Below are 19792 nucleotides of genomic sequence, written 5' to 3'. Positions count from 1 at the left end.
CAGTGCGTCAGGATATCTGCATCCAGAGAGAAAACAATTCTCTGCAGAGGCTTCCCAAAGCAGCAATGACAGCCTGCCAGAAGCAACTCTGGAGATCCCTAACCCAGGCAGAGGGCAAACAGGGTGTGCTGTGCCCTGGCTCACAGCTAAGGAGATCTTCAGAATGCACAGAGAAAACTTTGACTCTGGAAGCGCCAAGCACAGCCAGACCTCGGCCCTGGAGGCTCTGTGCTTGCAGTCCCACCGTGATGGGATGGGCCAGAGGGGGGAGTGATCTCCAAGAACACTATCAATGGCTTGGAGCTGCACCACAAATTATTCATGGTTATCATTCATCAGCTGAATCAAGTCACCTTCCTGAATGCTTTCTGAACATCTTCCTGATCATTTTTCCGAACATCCTGGGATTTGTATCACTGCATATGCAAAAGAAACTCCCAATCATCTGAGAGTTTTATTCCTCTCTATGAAATAGAGAAAAACTGATCCAAGAGAAGTTTCTCACCCCTAACAGAAAACACATTCCATGTAGCTACTAAGAATGCAGCTTGCCATTTTTAATCATTGAATATACAGTAGGGAGACTCCTCTGGAAGTCTCACTGGTTTTCTAAATTCCCACTGTGTCCTGAATAAGTGATTGTGCTTACCAACACTGACAACCAAATGTTTCACAGATGCAAATCAGCTGGATCACCAAGTATCTAGTCTATGCTTAGTGTAATACAAGAAAAATTCAAAGCATACTTTGACAGTCTTTCTACACAGGATCACAACTAACTGGGGAATTGGTGTTTTCTGAAAGGGAATGGAGAAAGTTGGATTAAAGCACTAGATATCCCAGTATAAGGATATGGTGTTCAGAACCACTTATGAAAAAAAAGGGATAGCAGTGAGTTCAACCATGTATCAATGAGAAGTTGGGGGGAATTTTTAAGGTTACCTCCATCCTCAGTGGTAAGTCTTCTGCTTCTGTGATCTCAGAGCTGAAAGTATATTCAGATTCATTGCTACTGTGAGTTGAGTCCGTCCTTTTGTGCCCAGGCTTGGGGATGCTCTGGAGTGCAAATGGAACAAATCAATACCACTGTATGGTTTTCCCTGTGACTGTCTCTTCAAAACCTTTAATCTAGCTTGTAGTATTTGGAGTTTCACAGCTATCAAAATTTAGAAGAGTTTTGATTTTGGTCTCTCGTACTACATAAAGCCTATGAGATACAGTTCACAATCAAATCTATGGAGAGGGGTCAGATCCTACACCACCAAGGACTGCTGCAGAAAGCAGCATCAAGCAAGGATGCAGCACTTTGTGGGAAAGAAATGCCCAGTTTACAGGAAGCACAGGCAGCAATTCTTTAACTTCCTACACATTCTATTGAGGAATACTTTTTATTCCTGCCACATAAAACATTCCTAGGACTACTTATAATTTGTCACTGGATGAAGGTGGTACAAACAACCCTAGCAGATGTTAGTAACTTCAGGGCAAAATAAGGATGGACAGCACAAGCAATACTACCAGGAAAGTCACAGCAGAAATTTAGCCTCCTTCACAGATGTGACAATAAAAAATACTGTTTTTAAAAAAAACCAACAAGAAATTTAGAATACATTTGTTTTGGCTGAACTAAATGAAATAATCAGTATTTGAAAGGACAAACTCTCTTTCCAGGTACAGGTCACTAACAGACACATCTGACAGGAGTTACTAACTTATCCCACTAGATTCTGCCTAAACACAGCTATAAACAGCTTTTGATTTCTCAGCAGTGGAGCCACTTACCACCATCAGGTTCATCTCATCCTTGAGATCATCGTAGCGCTCCTCCAAGCGGCTGAACTCATTCAGGAGGTTCTGGTACCGTAACCGTTCATCGTTCAGGTCCAGCTCCAGCTGCTTTGTCTCCTCCACCAGCTTCTTTTCCATCGACTCTGCCACAGACAACAGGCATCCAAAGTGAGAATTCCAGCCCTACCTACCACGCAGTGCATCCACCCAGGAGGAACAGGCCTGTGTCTGCACCAGAGGAACAGCCTCCCATCTGAAGGTGGTGTTTGTGCTGCTGTAGGCAAACGTTAAGCAAAAGATATGAAGGGCCAAAGCCTTATTGTGGCAACCACAGAAGTGCTCACTCAGTCAAGTTAGTTATTCTGCTAATACCTTCTATTGGTGATTCCAGGAGGGAGGAAGAAGGAGCACTAGCCCATTGCTGTGTTATATAAAAGCAAAATGTGAGGTGCTTTATGCCTCAAGCATCCTGACCCTCCTCATCACAGCCTCCTTCATCACAGCCCTCACATCTAGAGTTATGCTTTCCTGGCTGCTGCCTACACAGTCCCAGCAGCCAGAAAAGTTGTAGCAGATAAACTGTATTAGATATCAGAGCCGCCTTTTAAAAAATTGAAGTGCTTTGGAACAGTCACCCCCCCCCACCCCCCGCCCAAAAAAGGCCCCAAACCCTTAGGATTTCATGGAAATTCAAATGGTAAGTAATTCTGATGTTTGCAAGTTCTTAAAGAAATGAATCCACAAAAAGGAATGCAAACTATGGCAAATTAGCCCAATCTATGCAGTAGAGTGTTGCTTTACGAGGTACCATGAAGTAGAAACCCTGGATGAAGAGAACAGAGCCAACCTGTTATTTCCCTCGCCTGGTCATGGATGCGGCGGTTCAGCTCCTCCTTCTCTGTTTTCAGTAATGAGTTCTGCTCTTTCAGCTCTGACACCAGCTACAGAGATAACAAAATATTTGACTCAGAATGCAGTTCATCTTTCATCAGTAGCTCTGACAACGACATCTTTGTTGTAACAGTTCAAATACTTAAACTGCTCTTCACAGAGTGAAACACCTAAACTGTTCTCCACAGAGTGAAACCAGTGAACTAAGTTTTAACTTCATTTCCAAACTGCATTTCTTAAATATGTACCACTGCAGACTCTCCTGTATGTTCTGCACCTCATTTCTGATCAGATGCTAAAATTGTCCTGAACCACTCCACTGTGCCATGTATTTTTCAGTAAAGTCCCAAAGATGTAAATGGCTCATTAAAACAGAAATATTCCTAAAATAGTAACACATTTGGTAGTACTATGGTAAATTCCATTGCATTGGGTTACACCACAATCTAACATCTTGCCTCTGCCCTAAAGCTGTCTCACTTTACCTATGTTCAGGTTTGCCAGTTACTCAGTTGTCTCTGATTATGGTTACTATGCACTCACTTTGCTTTATCAATTAGTGTTTTTCCTTATGCTTATTTGATATTGAAATTTATCACTGCAGCATCACACAATGATCGATTGGCTCTTCCAAATTTGCACCATTATCAGCAAGTTCTCTTGACAGAAACAACCTGTTTGATATGTTTGTGCTTAGCAAAGATAAGGGGTTTGCTGAAACCTGTTGAACTAGACTGTGCACATGTGTTGAACAGGCTGGCTGTTCACATTAGGCAGGATATAGCAGTACCTTTGAACACTGGGTATGGGACACATTTCTGATATCTGTGATTACTCTCTCTAGGCAGGTAAAATGAATGAATGCACTGCCTCTGACTAAGTCAAAAAGCTTAAGGATTCAGATTTGTAAATGCTTTCAATATCAAAATCTGAAGAGATCGGATACATATATTTACATACAATATATGGATTTAGCATATTCTTCTGCTATAGCTGCAGCCATTTAGGTACCAAGCCTATTTAGGATTGTACAGCTATAAAAATACAGTAAAAATATCAGCCACACAAGTGAAACAATCCGGGGCAAAACCTGAGTGGACACCAGGCCCCTGTAAATCCTCTCATGCACCTGAGACCCCATACATGCCTGCTCAGTTTCATGTTTGTATTTGTCTGCCCACTCCTCAATGCTCTTCTTCTCCGACTGCGTCTGGTGCAGCTCCCTGCGGAGCTTGGCAATCTCCTCCTGAAGGCTGATGACACGGTTGGTGGCGTTCTTGGCCTCCTCCTCACTCATCCGAAGCCTTTCCACATCGCTCCGCAGCTTCTCCGTCTCCGTACTGTACGTGATCTCCAGGCTGCTCATCTTCTCCAGGAGAGATTTGTACTCTTTGTTCTTTGCAAAACACAACACAGACAGAGCAGGTGTTGGAGAAGTTCTGGTTTAAGGGAGCCTTTTCCTTCCCTACAGAATATACCCAGACAGGGGAGCACAGGAGCAGCTTCCCCATTTCAAAAAGGTTTTGGTCTGTTTTTGCAGAATTGCTTAATGAGGTGACAGAACAGTCCAGTCTCTAAGCCTGCACATCCTAAACGAAAATCAGATGGAGAGCCCACATACATCAGACACGATCACCCCACCTTCGCCTAAAACAGAGCAACTGACGTGCTTCAAACGCAGCACTGGCGTTAAGTGAGTGGGTGTTTTTTCTCAGTTCTGCTGAGGGGAACAAATGGATGTTTGACTGCTCCAGTTCTACCACGGCCTCCCCTTCTCTCCCATCACTGTTCTTCGCCAGAAAAGAGAACTGAGCCCTCACAATGAAAACTCAGTGCATTCTGTGAATGCCCACAGTGCTGAGAAAGGCAACCAAGATTTTGACACGTTTTCCCTGAGGCCAGGGAGCTTTTACCTGCTCATCGATTTTCCGCTGCAGCTGCATGATCTTGTTCTCCAAGCCAATGTGAAGCTTCTTGTAGCGCTCCACGGAGCGGGCCTCGATCTTCAGCTTCTTGAGCTCCCTCTTGGCCATCATGCGGCGGTAGCAGCACTGCAGGTACACGATGGCCCGCAGCGTGCGGCCGTAGCGCCGCCGAGCCAGCCAGCCCCTCACGTGCTTCTGGATAACCACAGACTTGTGCTCCCGCAGCATCTGCAGCCCAGAAAACACATGGCAAGGGGATTAGAGCTCCAAGCTACACCTGTGCAGCTAAACAGAACCCTGTAAGGATGTACCTAGAGACACCTCACCTGCAAGGAGAGACTTCTGGTGAAGAGCAACGAGAAATGGAATAAATTTAAAGAGAAACAAGAAGAGGAAAAGAAGACTGGAACAAGGACAACAATGGAGTAAAATGAAAAGGAACCAGAAAGAAAAACATGGCAAAAAGAACTGGAGGGACATTGAAGCACCAGGCATTCCTCTGTGTTGAGGTCAGATCCCAGCTAATTACAAAAGTACATGGTACCTGTTGGCAAGATTACAAATACTTTTTTTTTTTTCAAACTGCATTTTTATCTTGAAAGACTTTTGAATCATTGTCATGTGCTGCCTAGAGTTCATCAATACAAAGTTTAAAATTACCACATTTGATATGCAATGCAGTCAGTACTGCATTTCCCAGAGGAAATTGTCACAGACGTTAGAAAGTCAGAGGCTTTTGGTTTGTTTGTGTTATTTTTTTGGGGGCGTTTTTGCTGCCTTTTTTGACATATCTTAGGCTTGCTAGCATGGAAAAGTTTGCATCTATTCTAATAAGAAATTTATAGTGTAGTAATTCCAATTTATTTTACGGCAGAAATTTCAACCATAGCTTTGAGGTGTAAAAAAACATGTCAGTAATATTTAAAAAAAATAATCTATAACATAAACCAGTCAAGAATGCCAGCAACCTTCATCTGTATGTTAGTCAGAGAGTTCAGCTAGGAAGAGTCTACCACTTGTTTTTGGATCCTTCACCCACTAATTCAGTCAGAGATCCCCCAGGTCTGGAACACCTGAATTCAAGCAGATCTATGCACGGAAAGCCTGCCCAAGCCCACAAGGCTTCCAGGACTCTGAGAGCTTTAGAGTTCACTTAATGAAGCTTCCACAAACTAAACAGTTTATTCTAAAGAACAAAATTATTTAGGATTTCATGTTAATGCTTGGAATTAATAGTTTAAATATCACAGGCAGTTCACATTCTTACACTGATTTACCACAAAGCTGATAAGACAAACTAGTCAGGTAACAGTAATTTTATTTTCTTTTAGACTGCTTAGCAAATAAACTGAAATGTGTTAGAAGCATTACAGTTCCAGATCAATGAATTTAAAATTCACTGGCAAAGTGGCAAGACTATAACACATACAAACTTTCTCCCTTAGCACTTATTTCTGAATTCAAAATGAGACTGGAAACAACAGCACTCAGTTACTCAGCACACCAAGGTAAGGAAGCAGCTCTCTGAAAAGCACAGCAAGGTCAAAAGCCAAAGTCCTTCTGACTGCACACCATGCAGTTGGCATTCCTGCCTCCTGCCTCCTGCTTACATGTTTTCTGGGACACGCCTTCAGGTTCCCAGCAGGTGCCTGAGCACTTGAATACAACTAGCTTCCAACAACATTTCCACCTGAAGTTTGAAAGCACAAGTCCTGTAAAATACCTCCATCGCGCAGGGACGGTCCTCATCTGCCAGGGAATTCTCGCATCCATGCAATCCAGTGAGGAAACAAGCCACTCCAAGGTAAGGTGAGAGGATCAGAAACGTTACTTAATTTACCAGGGATATCCCAGGAAAGCTTATGTCAGAGCTATGGAGGAACCAGACTCCCTGTCCAGCTGAGAAGCACATTGCAAAGTCTCAGGCAGGAGCTTTCCCCAGGATGGGTGAAACAGATGATTCAACCATATTAAATTCCTTGTACTGCCCACGTGACTCAACACATGCCCTCTCTTCCTGCAACAACAACAGGTACCTTTCACAATCCTAGGGAACAACACGTGTACCACACATTACTGCAGCCAAGGCTCAGCCCAGGTGCCCTGTCACCGGGCAACCTTTCGCTGTCACTCGTCTGCAAACATCACCAACTCCAGAACAACAGAGTTTACCTTCCCATGGCACACAGAGCCTGTGCTTCCCTCTCTGGCCATCCCTGTACCTCAGCTTGAGTAAAACCCCACCTTAGGAGCACAAGACAAACACAGCACACTGCAGGGGCACTTGTCAGACCGTCATGTTTTACTGCGGTGAACAACACAGCTTGAGGGGATCCTCCTGACAGGCAGGTCTGGCCACCCCTTGCAGGGACTCCTCCAGAAACCTGCCATCTCTGTTAAGAGGGAATATAACAGGTTTATTAAACTGTGCTACAAGACAGATGGGGTGTGTATTACTCATGCAACTAACAAGGCACAGAGAAACCTCTCCCATTTTCCTGAAGATTTTTGGCCGCCTACTGCTGTGACCCAGGTGTCACTTTGTCACATCTGTCAGACCACTGTTAAAAACACATCCTGTTTAACATCACAAATATGGTTTGTAATAACAAGAGTGCTAGGAATTCCAATAAAAAGGCAAGTGGATACCCACACAAAAGAACAGCCAAGCCAAGCACAGGGGTCTTGCTACTAAGAAACTCTTACCAAGGTTTATTTGTTTTCTGGCTTTGTAGTTAGTTTGTGTTAGAATGCTACATGTGACTGTGTAGCATCTTTAATACAAATGAAAAATATACAGAAACTTCAAATTTAAAAGAGAAAGATATGGCACATAAGCATGAGATGGCTTTTGGCTGCATGCCCTTAGCATCTACACACTTGGGAAAACAACACAACTCCCTCAGCTACTTTTTCAGTGAAACACACGCTGACTTTTGAGCCTGGCTAAAACAGTTATTGCGGATAAAAGTGCTATGAAACATGTTAGCACTTTGCAGCTTGAATCACAGTTCTGTCTCCGGCCCTGTAACCACTGAAAACCAAATTCTAATTTCTCAATTGAATAATTTATTATCAAGCATAATCAGGAAAATATTATCAATAACATGAGGACAGGATTATATCAACTTATCCCCAAACAAAAACCAATGTACATTAAAAAAATAAAACAAAAATTCCCCCTGTGGATAACTTTCAGTATCCTATTTTGGTGGGATCTCTTTGTAACATAGGTCTCCTGCAGTGTATTCCATCAGCCATTTCAGAATCACTGAAACCAGGGATGGGAGAGGACCAGTAGTGAGTGCATCACATGTATCCTGATGTAACCGATACTGATTTGGACTCATGGAGGCAGATTAAAGCAAGGCTATTTTCAGTATTTAAGTGCCTCGACGTTCTATAGAACAAATGAAAAAGTCAGAAATGCTGCAAATTCCTGCTGGATTCTCCACTGGCTGCACTGAAAGTCTAAGTACATCTGTATTAGATGACAGTGAGAATATGTCTAAAATGACAAGCTGATGGCAGTATTAGGTATTTCTAACTTCCAGGTGCTGTCCCTCAATCCACGCTCTGGTATTTCATTTGTGCATCACACCTAGCAGCATGCACACAAAGCATTTCCAACTCCCAAGACAACACAACAGAGCAGCTTCGTCCTGAAAGTACGTGGAAATAGAGGTAGAGTGAAAAAACACATTATGATTTCTCACCATTTGGTACTTGTTTCTGACCATGTAACCTCTCAGGAGAGCCTGAAGAGCAATAGTAGCATCTCGCATGCACTGGTATCTCTTGCGGACCACGTACATGCGCTGGAACTTCTGAATGGTGATGGCAGCTCGTGTTCTCCGCAGGAACTTGGCATAGCTAAGGAAAAGATTACAAATAATACCTGTAATTATGTTCCAGTGATTGAATGCTTGTTTGCTTTTCAATTTCCTATATCTTTAATTTCCTCTTAATGTTGTCAGTGACACAGTATATTTACTTGCTATTCTGCTGTGTGGCAGTACAACAGAATGACAAATTAACAGAAACCTTGCAAAGCTTTACAGAGAAATGCTTTCACTTCCCCTAAAAACTGTACTATAGAACTGTCAAGGTAAACTTAGCTTAATTTCTCATCACCTCTTCTCCACCTTTAAAGCTGTTTCCACTATGTCATCTTCCAGATCTACTCTCCTAACCTCAGCTAGTAGAAAATGCTTGCTTGTTCTTGGCTCTCGCAGTAAGACAATTACAAAGCATCTTAACACAAGCCTCTTTCCAAAGGTTGGTTATTATAGTCTTCATCACCGCCTTGTCTTTGAACAATACCACCTGTATTCCTGCCCTTCTCTCTGGCCTCATGGCCATCCCTCAGAAGTCAATCCAAACAAATCACTGACTGATGAATGTCCCTTTACAGCTGCACCCTTGATGAGGAATAGCTTCTCCAGCAGGACAGACCCAGATGGGAGGGCACATGGAAACTGAGCAATGAGGACTCAGACAGTCCTGCTTTACCTCACCTGCAACACATCTCCTACTACTACTACTTGTTTTCTGCATCATAGAGCCAGGGTGCTACTGTCCTCTCAGAAAGGTCAAAACCAGGCAGGACACACACACTCATTATATTCAATTTCCTTCATTTCCCTGGAAAACCATTTCCTCTCGGGCAGTATAGGAAGGCGAGAACCAATGTATCACATTTCAATGCCCTATTTACAGGGCTCTGGACTGAGGCTGGTGTGGGATTTGCCCTGAGCAGTGCTTACCATCGTGCTTGGTACCCTCTGACATGTCTCTGGATGGTGATGGCAGCCTTCCTCATACGCACGTACTTCTTTCTCATCAGCCAGCCTCGGATCGTCTTTTGGATGCGGATACAGGCAGCTCTCAACTTATCTGCCCTTATTTTTTCCAGGTAGGCTACTTGACCAGCCCGGAAAAATATTTTTGTCTTACCAAACTGGTACTTATCCTTGTCCTATTTTCAGAGGTAAAAAGAGGATAAGTTACAGCATTAAGAGTTAGTGCATAAAAAAAGGCATGAAGGGCTAAATGAAAGCACAGTTAGTAAAGAGGCAAAATTATCTGTGTAATATTTTGGGTAATCTGAGACTTAAATTAAGTAGTGAAGAAGGGTATTTTGTCTGTATGATTCTGTTAAAAAATTAATACAATAAGGCCACAAGCACGGCTCAAAGGAGCATCCTGAGATTTTTTCTTAGATGAGAATGCCATGAAGATGATGACATGGAAGGCTACAGGAGGTGACAAAGGGGTCCAGAGGATGAAAGCGATACAGTCAGTGCACATGTACAATTTTCTGCTTAAATTGTAGCCGAGCCCTCTGAACGGTCCATCTTCGACCACATTACACAGTGCAAACAAAGCAGCTGGGGCTTCAGACACGCACACATCACTTATGGTATCAGGACTAGGGCAGAACAAAGCATGCTGCTGCTGCTCAAACACATCTGGAATTTCAGAACTAAACCAGAAAGAGAATAGTATTTTATGTCTACAGGCTGTAGTACTCCTTTGAGGGAAAAACTGAGAATATACAAAGGCACACTGAAAAAAATTAATTTTGTTGGCTGTTTGATTCTAAGCTGAAAGGAACAGCAGTCAAAGAGCTACAGCTTACAATACATGTGTGGCTTAGTACTCTGTGGAAGTCCTAAAATAGTGTGGCTATGAGGGAGCAAGCAACACTGTCTTTATTCCTGCAGATTCCAAATGCTCTCAGCACTAAGTCTGATACCTGAATCAGCTTCTCCAGGACATTTTTACAGGTCTGCTTTCGGTCACCAAGGACATCTCTCTGCTTCATCAGAACACGGTAACGGCTGAAGAACTCTTGGTACGTCCACCTGTCCCAACAGCAGAGACAGTGTCAGTCCCAACAACGAGCATTACCTTAAAAAGAACTGCAGCTGAAAGCAATCCAAAGAGAGCAAACACACCTGGAAGGGAAGCCAGCGGCACTGATGCGGATGGTCTCCAGGACACCACAAGCTCTCAGCTGCTGCACTGCTCGCTTCTCATCAAATCTAGGTAGGAACAAAAGGTGGGTGTGGGACTAGGTTTGCATTACTTGGGGGTCCTGGTTGTGTGCACACCCGGGACAGAAGTGGCACAGTGGGGAGCAGGGGTGGGATGTGATGGGTGGCGAATAAGGTGCTCCTGAAATTCAGGGGTAACAGAGGACAGCCTGGCCAGAGAACTGTCTGAGCCCATTGGCACTTCCTGCTGGTCAGCCCAAGAGCTACAGGAGTCTTTGTGTGCCTGGGCTTTGAGAAAAGCTCTAAGCAAGTTCATACATGAAAAAAAAAAAAGATAATGAAATAGGCTTTGGAATCTGAAAAAGCAAATTCCAGCAAATGTCAAATGAGCTCAAGGAGTGCAAACTGCCAGTTACATTTAAAACTGCCAGCAATGAAAATGTTGGAATTTTTTTCTCATGTATCACCATAAACAAAAAAATGGTATCAGGAATTATTTCTCCCTCTATTAATCCCGAACATCTCCTGCTGTAATACACGTACACACACACAATGAACCCATAACCAGAGAAAGGAGACACAGTATTTGCTCCTGAGTGAGCAAGGCTCAGCAGAGCCTTGAACCTCGGTGGCCCTGGGCAATCCCCTCCCAGCACGGGCTACTCAAACCACACAGGAACTGGCATCTTACGTGAATGGAAACTTGAAGTCATTTGGCTTAATACAGCGCACGTAGTGAGGAGTTGTAGCATTCAGGGTTTCCATCAGCAGATGAAGAGAGTTTCGAAACTTTTTGAAAAAGAAAATGAAAAAAAATATCAGTGAATAGCCTCAGTAAGCTCAGTCATGTTTGAGATAACCTCAGAAAATGGACCTCATCTTCATACTTTTAATTATGGCAAAAATAGGTGGATATCTTATGTTTGGCATATTCATAACTGGAACCAGGTTTTCTGGGGATTGAACCCCACTTTTGATTTGAGTCAGACAAAGCAGCACATGATCCAAAAGACCTAGTTTAAGATTTTCAAAACTTCTCAGCATCCATGTTAAATCTGTTTTGAAAAGCATCAGTTTGTGGTTTGGCACCACAATAAGAAATAGCCCCCCTGAAATTGTGCCCCACAGAGCATTAGTAATTAGGGACTATTTGCTCCAAACTCCAAGGTGTAATAAGCTGCACTTCTAAAAATCGCACAGGATCCTATGAGGCACCAGCACGCCTTGGGACCTATGAGAAAGGAGGTAAAGGGAGAGATTATTTAACAGAGCTGCATCTTCAAACTCACCTGATGTCCCACAGTTTTCTTATGCTCCTTGCTGGCTTGGCCTGGCCTGGCCTTGGCAGGTTTGATAGGCATTCGAGACAGGGGCACGCGCCCTGAAGGGGTTGCTGATGTGGGACTGAGGACCTTCTCCTCATCCTGGAATAACTCTGGCAGCAGCTTAAACTGGTAGAACAGAATAAAAAACACACAGAGGGTAAGAATCCAGCAAGTGACTGCACCTGTTTGCACTTAAGGCTAAATTCCAGGCTCAGTTTTTTTAAGAACTGCATTTTTGTTGAACTTCACAGGAGACAAATGCAAAAAGCAGACAAGCTAAGTGGTACAGTGAGTGGGCCATGGTTTAATACCAAAACTTTTGAGGGTTTGATCAGTGAGTCTCCTTCTGAAGATAAAATTGTGATTTGAGGTTTTTTTCATACAGCCAACAATAGCTTCCATGTGAATCTGTTAGATACTGACAGCAGTTTCATAGCTACTGGCTGCAATTATAAATGGCTGCTTTGATCTAAGGAGGAAACCAACCGGGTCCTCGCATATTCCAATGGTGCAGCAGTCTCCTTTGTGGTTGAGAGGTATCTGGGACACTGAATAAAGCAGCAGGCAGCAAAGATGATTCCTGCTTTATCACTCCAACTTGAAATAATCAGCTTAAAAGAGGAACCATCAACTGAAAAAAAAAAAAACCACTAGCCAAATTTATCTGATTGAGATCTACTCCCTGCCAGTGGGAGTGGAGGAAAAACCTGAAACATCCCTCCAATACCACACAGGACTTCTGGTTCCCTTTCTCCAATGGCTACAAAACATACTGATACATCACAGCTGCTCTGAAGTAACCTATAACTAAAAATAACACCACCAGGTCTTTCTACTGACAACTACAACACTTCAGAACCATTATAAGAGTAAGAGAATCTGAACTTCTCTACCTGTCCATAAATAATTTTATATCTAGCATCTGTGCATTTTTTCCCAAGAGATAGGAACATTCATTTTTCAGTACTTAGAAAGTGCTTGGGCCAAGTACAAACTAAAAAATTAAAAAATTGGTTTTGTCTTATGAAACTTGGTGAGCAGACACAATAACCAATGAAACACGCTGCACAACAAAATGGCACCTGTGCTCTGTGGTTGTGCCAGATGGGCTGGGAGAAGGCATCAAATGTTCCCCAGTAGCATCCAGCACAGCACTCCAGCAAAACAGAATGACTAAGGATGCTACAAAGGTATCCTAAATTCCTGAACTTAGAAAGGAGTATCACAGCTTGGCTTTATCTCACCTGAGTCTACCGCTGTAGCTGGTGGAAGAATGACATTTGCAGAGGGTGATTTAGTCTTTCCCTTCCCCTGACTCAACTCAGAGCTGAGGATGATTGGGCTACCACCTCCTTGTCAGCTGCCCTCGATGCAGTGAGTTGGTGTGCATAGGCATCTGAGCTACAGAGCCAGGTCTTTTCAGCCTATACAGAAACTTGTTTGAATGTGACATGATTTTTCTGAAGCTCCTGATTGCAGATGGATGAGTTCTTTTAAGCTGTCCATACCCAAGTCTCACTCCCTTTCTCCAACCCTGGGAAAATCCGCCTGTAAAAATGAGCAAGTGCATATCAAAGGCACTATTTTCATAGGCACTGGCCCAAGTGTCCCCAGGTAGAAGAAAGGAACAGTGTCTGGCCTCTCCAGTACAGGTCAGCAATAGTGGAGCAGTGCTGCAACAATCCACACTGCAGGGCCATTCCTGCTCCTGTTTGGTTTTGGGTTTTAGTACCTCATCGATTTTCTTTGTTTCGCAGAACACTAGGAGTGTTTAAAGAAAGGGGAAACACTGATCAAAGGGTAGATAATTTATGTGATAGAAAACAAGCAACAAGCATTTCTTCCCTGTAATTTTTTCAGACAACTTAACAGACATGCTGCTAACAATCTTACAGATAATTTCTCTCAATACAGAGCCACAACAGAAGATTTTAACAACCATGCCAGTAGCAAGCATAAAAGCCCAGGACTGTTGTATTGCTTTCATGATACATGCATGGAAACTGAACTAGTTCAAAGAGGTTCTGTGGGTGGATTTACAGAGAAGGCCAAAATAAATAGCTGAACTCTACAGTGCCTGCTGAGAGCAGTGTGTGTCATGCACTTTGGAGAGCAAAGATGCATCCAAGCTGTATGTGAGATTGGGCATGGGCAGGATGACAGATGATGCATTCAATTTAGAATTACCTTCTGTTGGATGTGCACAGCAAACCCAGAAAACGCCACCACCAACAAAATAAAGTGAAAATCAGAAATGCAGTTCTACTACAACTACTAACAAAGAGGTGCTGATGAAAAATAAAAATGAAACATTCTTTACACTGGTTTTGGCAAAATTTACCATGGGGTAAAACCACGTTTCTTTTTAGTGTTTAGACTGAACTGTCTCAAGCTACACTGAGCCTGCCCAAGCTGCTGTCAGGCTCTTATGGCAGCTCTGTCCCCACTGCCTGTCCCTCAGTCACTGGCTGACATCCCTCAGAGCACCCTGTTCCTCTGCCCTGCACAGAGTGGCTGGCTGGCCCCTACCAGCTCCCCAAAGATGCCACCTGCCTCCCCCTCCACCCCCAGCAACTGGCTTCCCTTACACCACTTCAACACTTCTCCCAGTGGAAAGTCTGCTGTGGTGTTTCATTACACCACATGTTTTAATCATTTAGCTTCATATTATCAGCTCAGAATAGAAACAGAAGAGAAAAACATTGGTTTTCCTGATAAAAAAGCATAATTTTAAATGGCCTGTCCTTGATACCCAGCTTCCTGAGCCATTAGAGCCAGCAAATTCCCAACAGCCACCACTGTGCAATGTCAAGTTAATTGCCTTCCCATTTCTGAGAGCACAACCAGTGTTTCTGCCATTACACAATGCAGGCGATGCCACTGAAGGCCTGTTGTATAATATTCCTTCATGCAGTATTTTTCAATTCAGATGTTATCTTTCTTTCATAGATAGCAAGGAGACAAGATTGTCAATTCTGGTTTGTGCCCTTAGGGTCTATATACTTTATTCCTCTCTCATTTTGCTTCTGGAACAGAACTTGTCTTTCCCTCAGAAATTTTCTGCTCACTTGTCACGCCATAGACAAGGAGCTTCTGTTTTCAGGTTATAAAATTAAGGGCTTAACTGTTAAGACTTCTTATACCCCTACAGTATATCAGAAGTCATTGACATCTCTACAGAAAATATAGCAAAGTTTTGTGAAAAAGAAGCCCCTTCCCCAAACCCACTCAAAAGCCCAAACCCAACAAAAGAGCCCCCAAACCACAAACAGTGAAATCAGTGGCTAAACAGACTGATCTTACATGGAAAAAAATTAGGATATAGACTTTCTAAATTCATAAAGATAACCAAGAAAAACACAAACTATATTGAATTTCAGCTGATCTGATACTAAGGGAGAAATGTTTCCTAGATTTTTAAGGAGTTTTATATGATCCTTAATTCAAGGGATTCATAACTGCAAAAGAAGAAGAAAAAAAACCTTTATACTAACCTTACTTGATTTTAGGACCTTAATTTGTTCTTCATAAACTGTGTCTTTATTCTTTTCCAAAAAGCCTTCACATTGATACTCCACCTGAAAGCCATCATTTTACCACAGAAAGAAATTAAATAAGAATAACTTGCATAGAATTTACCAGCTGTAACATTCACATTTAAAATATAATTCTTTTATATACTGAAAATAGCAGCTCCCAAGTGCATCTTCATTAAATATAGATTTTCCTCAAAGAGAGTGCTTTCCAGTAAAACATACAACATTAAAATAGAGAGAGAGGAATATTGCTATTGCATTATACCAGACACATTTCACTGCTGAGAGGTGCCCGTGGGTAAGGCAGCATGACTGAATGGTTTCCGTAAGGGTGAACAATCAAAACGTGTGTTGAGCATCTCCTGCACTGAACTCATCAGGGCTGCAGAGCTGTCTGAAATCCAGATGCAACCAAGAACAAAGTATCTCCTCTCCTTAGCCAGGAGGCAGTTAAGTACATCTGCCTGAAGCTTATTGTGGAAATGACTCATTTGTGCTCACAAGGACTAATTTTACCAGAAGCCATAAAATGTCTGAATGTTGTGAAAATACATAACAATCCTCTGTCACAGGGCTACAGGGTCTCCTGGACCAAAGAACAGCCAGTGTCAGATAAAAACCTACCATTTATGTCACTGTCCTAACTCAAGGCTGAAAGAAAACCAAAACTACTGTCAGAAGTCTGTTTATCAGTGCTTGCACAATGACACTACACCCTGAGCTGCAGAACATTTCAGGGAATTCCTAGAGGGAAGAGGACAGAGGATGTCCCCAGGGTCTCTCGGCAGCTGAAAGCCCACCCTGAGCACTACCTGGGGCACCATCCGTGCTCCTTCTGCGGGAGGCTGTGCCAGGAGAGGGCAGCAGCATCCCTGCCTCATCCAGGAGGAACCCGCAGCACAGACCCCGACCTGACAGCTGTGGCTTTGTTTTTCCTCCAAGATGTCTGTGTACGGTCACATAAGCAGACAGAAAACATAAAATGCTTAGTACAGACAGCACATCAGAGCTTAGAGCTTTGATAGTACCTGCTTGGAGCTACTTTCACCTTTCCTTGGACCTTGCTGCTCACAGACTAGACCTAGGAAAGCCTTGCTTTCTATATCAAAGTTTAACCTAATGAACAGATTATGAAATATTAATTCCTTCTTCTTCTCTCATCCACAAAATAAAACAGAACTCGTGAATCTAAACAGTTACAGAGATGTTCTTGCTGCATTCATTAAGGTAACACTAGATGCAAAAAGAACAGGATCCTTCTTCTACACATAAATTCAGGAGCCTGGGAGAAACCTACTGGAGGCAGATAAAGGCCTCCAACCCCTCATGTCAGCATGTGCAGACCTACTGATAAGAATCCCAGAGCTTCTGGAAACCTTTTTTGACAAAGCTGACAATATTCAGAGGCAGCTTTTCTGTATAACAGAACAATTGTAATAAATGGGATTATCACATGTTTTGTTTTAACCTGAGTGGCTCAGTTTGACGAGCACTGGGAGCTGAACATGACATGCACTCCACTGAGACACCCCTCAGCCAGCTCCCTAGAAATAGCTGTTCCCTGAGCAGCCGAGGCGAGGGTGGGAGCAGCACACACTGCTCCAGCAATAGAAAAGGGTGTGTTAGCCTCTCTCCTCTTTGCACATTGAGATGGCAGCAAAAACAGCATTAATTCCTTGCTGCTCTTTAGCTAAAAGGAGTGGGGGGGTACAGGATTTCCTTTCTTGTACATTTCTGTTGCATAACTGGAATTGACACAGTAATGCTGAGAGCTGCAAATGCACTAAGCCTCCATGTCTGCAAAAAGGATGGTCAGTGGTTACAGCATGTGATAGGAGCTCGTTTGTGTCCCTGGCTCTGCACAGCTGCCAGTTCACTTTCTCCTCCTGATGGGGATGAGGCAGGCACACTTTTGCAAGAGCTGAGTTGAGCCAGGGATGGCACTGCCCAGTCCCTGCTTGTAGCAGCCCCAGGATCCCCTCCCAACAGCAGCAGGAAAGCAGGACTGGAGGAAAAGTCCTTACCTTGTCAGCAAAGTGCTTGATGATAAAGGCCTTATTTGACAGACGTGGTTTTTCAAAGAGAGTACATTTATTCAAATGAGTATTGTACAGCTTTTGGGCCCAGGAATCATCTGAGCCTTTTGGCATCTACGGAAAAGAATACAGAATCCACTTAAAATGCCTCGAACACTTTTCACTAGCAAAAGCCTCTAAGGAGATGGGGACAACCCTTGATGGTTTGCTTTGACATTCCAGCTCCTTGGATTCCCAGCATTGCCCAAATCAAGGACAGTACCCAGCTGTGCACCTCCTGCTCCACACCGGGTACTGGGCACTGCTTGGCAGCAGGTGCAGCTGCTGGACACATCTGACACCAGCAGTGCCTCCAGTGTCACCCTGCTGGGACACATCTGACACCAGCAGTGCCTCCAGTGTCACACACCTGAGGGCAGGGAACCCAAAGGCACGGCACCAGGCTGAGCAGAACTCATCCACCTCTGTTAGAGATTTCTGGGGACACTTTGTGATGCAAAGGAACCCCACGCTGGGTTTCCACTGAGGCAGACACTCTGAGCCATCCCCTGTACATGGCTTGGCATAAAATAAACCAAGTTAAAAGACAAAGGGTGAAACACCAAGCAAGTGGCAATTTGGGGAAATGTGACAGGACCAAGGACTGCACTCACTATCCTCAGGGAAGAGAAAACTGTCAAAGTCCAAACAAAGTTGATCAGAGACACAGGAACAGATAGAGATACATGATGGGGGGGAGGAGAGGGGGTTCACTACTACAACCATTTTTCTCCTCCTGTAATTGCCAATTCTGTTTGTATGCTTTCCAAACTCTTGCACCAGCAGTGTCAAAATGACAACTGTCTGCAGACGACTTCTCCCTGTGAGGCCCAGAAGCAGGACAGCTGATGACCCCTTTCTACGAAAGCCCTCGAACACACACCTTGCACTCCTCATCCAACAGATCCAGAATTCCCATTTTGGCCTCTATGAGGTTGATGCACGGCTGATTGTCATAGAAATCAATCAAGGTCCATGGTATTTGTTCCTTCATATATTCTTCTTGTTCCAGCTTAAAGACATGCTACAGGGCAAAAAGAAAACAGTTTTCTGTGAAATAAAACGCAGAATAAATACATTGAACTCTCAACTGAATTCATTCTGGCACATTAATCCAGGCTGTCAAGTGACACACTAGTTCAACTGAATAAACCCTTTAACAAGTGTATGAGAAATAAATTAACCTTTTTTCCTGGCCTAAAAACAACAGATTAAATTAAAGCACTCCATATTCTCTGCAAATACCCTATCTTTTTACTATATTGTCCCACAATTACTATAAGCTCTTTTCTCATATAAAAAACCAACATAAAACCCAGAAAGCTTCAAGTGCAGGAACAGCAACCTATAAAGTGGGATATGCCAAGCTTTTATGATTTGGAAATTATGAGCACTGCTCTATTTCAAGCAAAATTTCACTATAAATACTTTTGTGTTTCCTTGTAAAAGAACAGAGCTCCATTTCCTCTTAAATGGCTGCTGATTTTTTTTCTAACATGATGCATTGCATTAAAATTTACTCTTCGGCAAAAGCTGAAGGAGTATTAGCACTAGGAATCCTTTAATGAAAATTCTGTGACAGGTTTATCTGGTACAAATATCAGTAACCATGTAGTTGTATATTTATTCAAAAATATTATCACAAATAACCTGCACAGCTTTAATGAAAAGTGCATAAGAGAGGAATTAAAACTTCAGGAAAAAGCAGAATAAGACATTAAACAGGCAAACTGTGGTCTTAATAGAACAAGTGCTTTGAAAAACCAAGAAGACTGCTGACTCCAGTTATTTTTTATGATGTTTCATCCCCCATTTACATTTCTCTGCACACTTAATGCTGCTGTGGCAGGTGGACCCATGCTGGGAGTGCCCCAGCACCAGCACCAAGCAGCACGGGCAGGGTCTGGGGTGCCACAGCACCTGAACTGGGGCGCCAGTCCCAGCTGCCTCGAGCTCAGTGTACAGCCCACAGACATCTCACAGCTCCCCAGCACACATCTGTCAGGCAGCAGAAAACCACCCTGACAAAGCTGTTTATCCCTTTATCTCATTAGCTTAACGCCATCCTTCCCAACACTGCGCTCCTGAACCGCGCCCACGGGACCCATTCCCACCCTGCACCTGGCAGGGAAGCCCTGGCAGCGTTCTACTGGCAACTCATATCCAACCCAAGATCTGAAAGAAAACAGAAACCCGTTTTTTCAGCGTGAAGGAACTAGCAGTTAGGTGGTGAAAAATGCCTTCAGACCTGAT

The 19792-nt window shown here is 43.3% G+C and overlaps 1 protein-coding gene across 17 annotated transcripts in view; it reads right to left on the bottom strand.

The window, feature by feature from the left end:
- Positions 1-19792, bottom strand: part of MYO5A (myosin VA) — a 98667-nt gene that overhangs the window by 23693 nt on the left and 55182 nt on the right. For 11 of the 17 annotated variants that reach the window (XM_032122410.1, XM_032122394.1, XM_032122400.1 and 8 more), the window contains 15 exons: positions 18423-18563; positions 17489-17614; positions 15423-15506; positions 14116-14118; positions 11893-12054; positions 11295-11392; positions 10565-10651; positions 10363-10471; positions 9371-9582; positions 8321-8477; positions 4593-4832; positions 3827-4075; positions 2636-2729; positions 1783-1931; positions 943-1056 (listed from right to left, as the gene is read on the bottom strand). In XM_032122410.1, coding sequence (XP_031978301.1) covers positions 943-1056; positions 1783-1931; positions 2636-2729; positions 3827-4075; positions 4593-4832; positions 8321-8477; positions 9371-9582; positions 10363-10471; positions 10565-10651; positions 11295-11392; positions 11893-12054; positions 14116-14118; positions 15423-15506; positions 17489-17614; positions 18423-18563 — 2025 coding nt within the window. The remainder of the gene's footprint in view (positions 1-942; positions 1057-1782; positions 1932-2635; positions 2730-3826; positions 4076-4592; positions 4833-8320; positions 8478-9370; positions 9583-10362; positions 10472-10564; positions 10652-11294; positions 11393-11892; positions 12055-14115; positions 14119-15422; positions 15507-17488; positions 17615-18422; positions 18564-19792) is intronic. The other 6 variants (XM_032122396.1, XM_032122402.1, XM_032122403.1 and 3 more) reach the window with 1 other exon arrangement.

Source organism: Corvus moneduloides, chromosome 13 (assembly GCF_009650955.1).
Source record: "Corvus moneduloides isolate bCorMon1 chromosome 13, bCorMon1.pri, whole genome shotgun sequence".
Taxonomy (NCBI): domain Eukaryota; kingdom Metazoa; phylum Chordata; class Aves; order Passeriformes; family Corvidae; genus Corvus; species Corvus moneduloides.
Note: the sequence above shows the minus strand (reverse complement) of the source record. Positions and strands in the feature narration are given on the sequence as shown.